Source organism: Conger conger, chromosome 11 (genome assembly GCF_963514075.1).
Source record: "Conger conger chromosome 11, fConCon1.1, whole genome shotgun sequence".
NCBI lineage: Eukaryota > Metazoa > Chordata > Actinopteri > Anguilliformes > Congridae > Conger > Conger conger.
The window spans coordinates 43,828,251-43,837,326 of record NC_083770.1 but is presented as its reverse complement, the minus strand read 5'-3'; the positions used below and the strand labels follow the sequence as shown (position 1 = coordinate 43,837,326).

Here is a 9,076-nt window from a genome sequence, read left to right as displayed (position 1 = left end):
CCGAGGTGGAGCGGCAGGTCCTGCCCATCGTGGGGAAGTGTTTGGATGGGATGAGCCGGGCGGCCGAGAGCATCCAGCCGCAAGCCGTGAGTCTGAACCGAGTCACTGCCACACCACCGCCGTGTTGGTCTGTTTGTGGTGCGTTTCCTACACCGTGAATCCCAGCCGAGTCACTGCCACACCAGCGCCGTGTTGGTCCGTTTGTGGTGCGTTTCCTACACCGTGAATCCCAGCCGAGTCACTGCCACACCACAAGCCGTGTTGGTCTGTTTGTGGTGCGTTTCCTACACTGTGAATCTCAGCTGAGTCACTGCCACACCACCGCCGTGTTGGTCTGTTTGTGGTGCGTTTCCTACACCGTGAATCCCAGCCGAGTCACTGCCACACCAGCGCCGTGTTGGTCTGTTTGTGGTGCGTTTCCTGTGCCGTGAGTCGGGTTACTGACAGCTGTGCGTCACAGTTTCAGCAAAACACTGCCACTACCTGACGACAGGTGCGTTGACAGGCACACACATATGATAAAAACGGAGGTTTTGTCTCCTTGCGTGATGGAATTGATTGAATATGATGGCTGTGGAGAGAGGACACATTTACTCCCTCGTACAGTCTGCTCTGGGGTGTCCTAAGGGCATTGATTCTGATACATGGAAGGTCATGGAATTGATGTATTTTAAGATGTTTTGGTCAAAGTGAGATGTTTGTCTGCCTCACCCCGTCACCTCTCCCCCCCCCCCATGCGCCCCACCCTGCCCACAGGACTCCCAGCAGGTGGTGGAGTGCCACAAGTCCGGCTTTGAGCCGCCTGGGGATGTGGAGTTTGAAGATTACGGGCTAAAGAGGACAGCTTCAGACTCCAACCTGTCTCACACACGCAGCAGGAGCAAGAGCAAACTGTGGCCTTTTATCAAGAGAAACAGGGTAAACAAAAACAGAGCAGCAAACACACAAACACACAAAAACACTGATCCCACAACCGTCTGTCTCATTTGGAGATACAAGGTAAATATACAAAAACACTGATCCCAGAAAAGCCCCGTTCATGAAGAGAAATCGTGTAAGCACAACATAACTCCCAGAATGGCCCTGCCTCACTTCCTGGAGCGGTTCTGTGCTGCATCTGTCTGCCTCAGTCATTTTGCAGTTGTATTTTTTTTTAAACGTCTTTTGTTCTTTGACGTGAGCTATTTTCTTCTCAGTGTGATATAATTCGGATAACTATTCTGTTTGTTCATGTTACGCACACACACACACACACACACAAACACCATTGTTCATTTGAGGTCTGCCTACATGTGAGTCACACAGTTGTTAAACTGAACCCTGTCCAGCTTGTGCACCCCCTGGTCCCTTTCCCAGAATCCCCCGCTTGTTCATTCCTGAGTTTTAGTGTTTGATGAGAGTTTCTGGGGATTTGCTGTGGTGCCCCCAGAATTATAAAACTGTTGGTGCTACAGGGAACACACACCTAAGTGTGTGTATGTGTGTATTTGTGAATAATCTGTGTGTAATATGTGGATAGTATGTTTGTATGTCGTATGTCGTGACGTAGTGTTACCTATAAAGCACTGTAAAGCGTGTTGTATGTATATTTGTGCATATTTTTCATGCATGTAGTGCCTCTATAGGTATGTGTGTTTAGTATGTGTGAAGAGTGTACTTGTGTGTATAATTAATGTACTGTGCATGTGTTTGTCTGTCTGTTTGTGTGTCCATAGTGGTGTGTGTGTGTGTGTGTGTGTGTCTGTCTGTAGTGATCTGTAGTGATATGTATGTGTGTGTGTGTGTGTGACTCATGCTGTGGATTGTGTGTCTGTCTGAGCACTGCAGGCGTGACAGATAAGCCTGTGTTTAGGTGTGAAGGAGATTCTGGGCCGTACAGGCTGGTAGAGTTCACAGATGTTCTGGACTGTGAAGCGCTGAGACTAAGAGAAAGCAGGGCATAGAATGTTCTGGAAAATGAGGTCGCGGTAGAACCAAGGGACCACACGTCTCGCTGTGGCCCAGATCCTGTGCCAAGGACACTGGAAACCGCAGGGGATTGTGGGATTGCGTTTGACTTTGGGAAGAGAAGTACACAAGCAGCCGTTACCTGCTCTTCCACGGCGGGGAAATCATGTTGTGCAGATTATCTGCTCCGTAATGAACAAACAAACAGTTGGATTTACTTTGTAATCTCATATTCCAAAATGCTGTATACTTCTGACACGGACTACAGTGGACAGTCAGTCCAGTTTTACAGTCTGTTCAGCATAATCCGATAATCAGTTTTCTTGAAATACTTTGAATTTCATTTGAGTTCATAGGCTTTGTGATTAATCAGGTTTGGTCCTGCTCAGAGTGGTGGGATCAGAGTGGGACATGCTGCTGACTCACAGTGACCTTATGAGAATGGAAAACCTGGCAGGAAACAAACTCAGTGCCCACTGTTTTGCACCCTCACCTGTCAGAAATGATTCACACTCTATTTTGATGTTCACATCAGAGTGCATTATTATTCATATCAGATTACATTTTTGCTGTATTTTCTGTTGGGTAGGGTTGGAGTGGATTTCAGAGAAAGCAACTATTTTCCAAACTTTAGCACTGGTATTATCTGCTTCCTGATGAACATTTTTCAGCCATTTCAACTTGGAAAGAAACGTGCTGGCTGTTCAGCAGAAAGGTCCAAATTTCAAATAAACATGTTTCATCCAGAGACAAAAGTGTAAAGATTATAATATTACTTATGTTCTAATCAGTGTTTTCTAACTGCTGACTAACTTTGGTTGAGTCTTACTTCTCTCCTCTTGTGTTTCTCTCTGCTGACTCCATTTCTCTGACCGCTAGCTCATGTCCCTCTTAACCTCTCCTCGTCAGCCCCCCCCTCCCCCGCCCACCTCACCGCCACCCCCTGACCACCCTAACGGCCCCCACTCACCCAAACAGCAGAGAGAGCCCCTCTCGCACCGACTCTCTGAACTCATCAGCTCCAAACCCAGAATGCATTGCAGCTCCAAACCCAGAATTCATTGCTTGCGGAGCCTGAAGCGTGGGGTAAGTCCTTTTGAGCGACGCGTCCCCCGTAGGCGTGAAGTTGTGGGCATGTCTCTCGCTGTCTTCTCCTCTGTGCGGGCGGGGTCTCGGGTCTGTCAGAAATTAAGATAACGATATCAGTGAAGCTGAAGGTGGCAAAGGCTGTGTCTGAAATTGCATGCTAGCATGCTATTTAGTATGTAAAAAATAGTATGTGAACGTTTTTAGTCAGTCCAAAACCATAGCATAAAATAGCATGTGAAAAATACCCAGAGGTCATACTACATTTGGTGAAATATCATAATATGCGAACATTGGACACTACGCTGGCACGAGTATCGTACAAGGCGTTGTGATAGTTCACGACCCCAGGATCATGGCCCTAGCCACCAGGGGAAGAATTAGTTTAATAATTTATTATCAAACTCAAGTATTACCTGATTAGCAGAAATTGGTCCAAATCAATGATTATGTTTTAAATCTTTTTTTCTGTTTTCCTTGCTCATCAACTAGCGGCCGTCATCACTGTGCGCTGCGCTTACGAGCTGCACGTTTCTGTGGCAGTCCCATTTGTACCGTCTTACTGTTACTTTGCACGCTGAAGCTGCCTTACGTACACTGAATGATAGTATGCATACTGTATACACTGTATATAGTGTGCCGTACGTAGTATGCTATTTCAGATGCAGCCAAAGTCTGTCCACCAGAAACAGGAAGCAGAATCCCTAGTTTAACTGATTCATTATTTTTGTAAAACTAATCTCTTAAGTGAGTAAAATTGATTCTGCTTACAAAGCACATTTATCGATCTCCCAAACTCTCTGCCCAACGAATTAGACAACCTTTCTGGTATATTTTGTCACACTTGAATCTATTAAAATGGCCACCGAATGAAAAAGATGCATAATTTGGACAGAATGTTCTGTGCTGTTTCTGATGGTATCCGGGGTTCCCTTTTCTCCCTCTCTTTTTCTGTCTGTTGCACGCCGCCATTGTCCCTGTTTCTTGCCCTCCATTTTGTTTGAATGTCTTAACTCTTTAATCCTGTTAGTGCTCATCACCTCCTGCTGTTGATAGAATACTCCAGGCCACATGAACTCATCTTGCAGTGGCTGAACTGTGCATTTTTCAGACAGTTTTGAAGGAGACTAATGCACCCGTTATGACACATCAAGGCAGAATGATAAACCAGATCTCCACAGCAAGATCCAAACAAATGACAACGCACACACGCGTGCGCGTGCATAGCTTTCTGTAATACACACCGCTGCCCCAGCAGACACACACTGTTTACAGGATATGACCTATGCATTCTGCCAGAAATATCCCTACAGTGAGTGACTGACTTTAGTTACTGACACCAGCTGAGGGTAAAACTTGACAGTGAAATATCTTGTTATTCATTATCCTATGTAGAGAGATAATTATTCATAATTTAACACACCCCAGTTAAGACAGACCCTGAAAATCCCATGTCCTGGCTGTATAATTGTGAAGATTCAGCTTCACAGAATTAATGAATGGAGCTCTCAGTTTTCCAAACAGTTTTTGTTGCACTGATTTAGGAATGCTGGCAGCTGTAATACTACTTGTTATAATGTCATCCTGTCTCCTTTAGTTCAGCCAGTACATCCTTCATATAGAAAATGTCCCCTTTCCTTCAGCCAGTTTCTATTTCTATTTTGTTTTGATTGCATTTCCACTTTTAAATCTGCTGAATGACCATACATATAGCATGGTAAGCTTACAGAATACATTTTGGTAATTGTAGAAACGGTGTGTGAGTGTGTGTATGTGTGTGCAAATAGGTTGGGTATGAGTATGTGTGTACGGTAACGCCGTGCTGTAGGAATGAGTCTAGTTTGTCTCAGAGGTTAGCATCTTCTATTTCGAAATTTGTATTCATTGTTTGTTTATTGTATTTTTCAGGTTATTGAAGTTCTCAGCTCTCATGTTCCTCCCTGTATTAGCCGCTGTAATGCACACCGTTTAATCACAGGACTGTTGACACTATGTTGACATGAGCAACAGCATTAGTCTCTCATTAATGAGCTCTTACAGCGTGTGTCTCATGAGTCCACTGCAGAGAACACAAGGCTCCCCCTTGGTGGTTCTGTGTGGCAGATGGAAGAGGTTTCAAAAACCGGTTCATATCAGATGACACCATATTTTTTAGCACAATTTAGTGCACTTTCACCATTTTTAATGAGCAGCCTGAATGGTACCGTGCCAAAGTGAAAAGAGTAAACTGATTGCTCGATTGCTCCACACGTAAATGAATGCGTAAAACACTGAGACATTTACGTGTTTTCACATTATGCCTACCCGTTCACAATGTAAAATGAAGATGTATAGAGCCATAACCATATTTAGGTGGCCAACAGTTTTATTTTTTGAAATGACAGTGTGTGCGCTGTAGAGGTTCAGAATGTGCTGAGTTGGCTTGTGTTTTAAATAAAGCAGGAAGTCGCATCGAGACCATCAAAGCTGCCGCTGAACGGGCTGTCTGAGCTCCTGTTGCTAAGGGTACTCACGAACAGGAAGTAGACATACTGTAGCTACAAGGAAACAGGAAAATCTTTTTTAGGCTCCGTAATACTTAAACCACATTCTTTTTTTTATTACAAATCTCAAATTGTGGAGGACAGATGCAAATAAATATTTGGCACTGTATCTATTTCATATTTTATTTATAGTCCATATGTGCTTCTTGTATATAAGTACTTGAAAAAGGCCATAATCATGTAAAATAAATGTTTTCTATATGTGTCATTTAGTAAAAAATACTAATCCACACATATGATCTTACAAACCTTTTGCATATGGGTGGTGTTTGTATGGTTGTTCATTGGTGCTGATGTGGCATAAATACACTGGATAGATCCACATGGTACAGTCAGTGCAGAGGCAGTCATAAACCAGCTCTGGGGTATAGTGTGAGTATGTGTTGTAGTATTTTTAATCCCCCTCATGCGTATAGTGGTCTACAGTAGGATTAAAGGCAAAACATGTACGATGCAGGATTTGCTGCGGTCCTGTGTTTGCAGTCAAAGAAGTCTCCTCCTCTACTAAATCCCACCCTCTCACCTACATTTATTTCAAGTCCATTTGACCATTATTGTCTTTATATCTGTTTTCCAATAGCTGTCGCCATCGAGGAAAAGCAATTCCAAGGTTGACTCTTCTTTTTGAACATTGATGTTAAGTTACTTCATCTGGTGTACACTGGGCAACAATAGTATTAAATAACCTCATCTAGTGTAAACTGGAGTACAGTAGTATTCAATAACCTCTGGAGTACAGGGTGGTACAGTAGTAATAAATAACATCATCTGGGATACAGTTGATTATAGTAGTATTTAAGAACCCTTGATTATACAATAAGGTACTGTAGATTTTTTTTTTACTAACAAGCATTTCTCAATACTGAGTTGACTTTTTCAAAAGTTTTCATACAACTCTCAGCACCAACATGCAGCTTGGCGCCAAAACTACCAAACTCTGCAAACATGTCTCAAAATGAATAAATTTCACCAAAACACCAGCACTAGTTTTCTCCCAACAAGAATATTTTGTCAATCTCAGCACAATGCGCAAAAAAAAACTAATGACTGGTGGCATTACAGTAGGTGCACTTTTTGGACAATCTTTGAAGTATCATTTTGTGGTCTCTAGCTTTTCTTTTTGTAATTAAATGATTACTTTGTCCTTTGATTCATTGTATAGCAATGTTTTTTAAAGCAGAATGGCATCTGCAATAGAAACTTTACTGTATGGAATTTACCACAGTATATGCAACAGGGACAAGTTATAGAAATCTAGCATTCATACTCTTTGTTGAATGGCAATTTTTCCCTTCAATCTCCTCTTCAGGAGGTGAAATACATGCTCAAATAGGTTTAGGTCTGGTGATTGACTTGGCCAGTCTAAAACCTTCCACTTTTTCACTTTTTCATGAGTTGCATCATCAATAAAGATTATTGAGCCCACTCCAGAAGCCAAACAAATAATTCAGTTTGCTCCATATTCAGTAGAGTGCTGTTGTGTGTGTGAAGAGTTCTGTTCTGAAAACGTAAACTCGGTATCAAAAAATGCTTGTAAGCAATTGTAAAAAAAAAAAAAACTGAATATCTTCCTCTAGGGTACAGTGGGGTACATTAATATTAAGTAGCGTGCTCTGGGCCACAGTTGGGTATCGTAGTATATCCATAGAGGTACCTCTGGACAGCTGAAGTTGCTGGGTGTGACACTTTACTGAAATACAGGCAGCTTTGATAGAGCAGTGTGTCTTCATTTGGTATGACAGTTAGTGGATGTAGGCTGGGTGTAACTCTGTGTTATTAAAGTGTGTTAGTATGTGTCGGCCGAAGGGAGGGAGAGCTACGGCTCTGTGTTCATTCATTATTAATTGAATACATTTTCTCTTTCGTCGTCTGCTGTAGCAGTCCAGCAGTGATAACTATTTTGACAAAGAGCTCATGAAGAGGACTTTAGGCAAACCGACATATGCCTTCGAGGCCAGACAATACGTCGTAAGTGTGTGTGTGTCTGTTCCTGTGTGTGTTTCTTTTTATATGTTTTTTTGTTTCTGCGTGTGTGTTTCTGTTTGTTTATATGTGTGTGTTTTTGTTTCTGTGTGTATGTGTCTGTGAGTGTGTGTATGTGTGGGTGCGTTCTTAAAAGTGCGTGTTTCTGTTTGTTTATGTGTGTGTTTTTGTTCCTGTGTGTATGTGTCTGTGAGTTTGTATATGTGTGTGTGCGTTCTTAAGAGTGCGTGTTTCGATTTGTTTGTGTGTTTTTGTTTCTGTGTATGTGTCTGTGAGTGTGTGTATGTATGTGTGCCTTCTTAAGAGTGTTTGTTTCTGTTTCTCTGTGTGTGTGTTTGCGTGGGCATATGTTTCTGTTTGTGTGTGTTTTTATAGGTGTGCACATGTGTGTGTATGTGTTTGTATGTGTTTGCGTGTGCGTGTGTTTGTGTTTCTGTGTGTTTGTGTATGTGTGTTTCTGTGTGTGCCGGCACTAATGTATGTATGTATGTATGTATGTGCAGTGGGCTCCAGACTTATTGGCACCCTTGACAAGTACAGTATGCCCAAAAAGTGCTGTAAACAAATAAATTATACAGTTATTGACATACATTTTATTTTATTCAAAGAGTAGTGTGCTTTATTAATGATTCAATGGAATCAACCAAAGTCTTACAATTTTCAAATAAAAAAAGCATTTCCCCAAAAGACAGGTTCAACAATTATTGATTATTGGCACCCCTGGTTTAAGGCTTTGTGCAAACACCCTGGGCAAAGATGACAGCCATCATCTTTTCCTATAATTTGTGATATGGTAAGGCTAAGATAAGGTTAGAGAACACATTTGGAGGGATCTTTGGCCATTCTTCCATGCAGAATTTTACCCATGCAACTTTTTTCTCCGTTGTTATTAAGGGTGTCAATAATTCTGGAGCCCGCTGTATGTACACTATGGATGCATATATGTATGTATGTACATATGTATCTTTGTGTGTACAGTATGTATGTATGTATGCACTGTGCCCATTGAAAGTATTGAGAAAATTCAGTTTAGTTAATATTTCCTTTATTCACCAGTACTAATTAGATCCAGTGGCAGTATACTTTGGGACATAGTCAAGACGAATAAAGTAAAAAATGCATTTTGTCACACAGGCAATTGAATTCATTAAATACTGTGAAGAACAGAGTGAGTTTAACAGCTCAGAAACATTGAATAGCACACCACCAACACCAGCAACAAAGCCATTGCAAATGAATAAACAAAGGGTTTGGTGATGTCAACAAAATGTGCAAAGGAATGTGCAGTGGAGAATTTACTTCAGCAGACTGTAAATGAACCCAAGTTAACTTGCCCCGACATGACCTAAAATGGGGGGATTGAACAGGAAATTGTTATTTTAAAGCTTTTATTTTAAAATGGTGAAACATGCATTTCTACCAATAGCCAGAAATGAAATATCACATCCTGTTCTGGCTTTACATATTTATTATTATAGTTTGTTTGCACATCCCAACCGCTTGATCAAATAAAGATT

At 41.7% G+C, this 9,076-nt stretch overlaps 1 protein-coding gene across 4 annotated transcripts in view; it reads left to right on the top strand.

Annotated features, from left to right (window-relative positions):
* Window positions 1-9,076, top strand: part of LOC133140815 (formin-binding protein 1-like) — a 35,746-nt gene that overhangs the window by 14,746 nt on the left and 11,924 nt on the right. The window contains exons 8-12 of one of the 4 annotated variants that reach the window (XM_061261034.1): window positions 1-86; window positions 757-918; window positions 2,827-3,033; window positions 6,157-6,186; window positions 7,455-7,544. The exon at window positions 1-86 is cut by the window's left edge and continues 61 nt beyond it. In XM_061261034.1, coding sequence (XP_061117018.1) covers window positions 1-86; window positions 757-918; window positions 2,827-3,033; window positions 6,157-6,186; window positions 7,455-7,544 — 575 coding nt within the window. The remainder of the gene's footprint in view (window positions 87-756; window positions 919-2,826; window positions 3,034-6,156; window positions 6,187-7,454; window positions 7,545-9,076) is intronic. The other 3 variants (XM_061261036.1, XM_061261035.1, XM_061261037.1) reach the window with 3 other exon arrangements.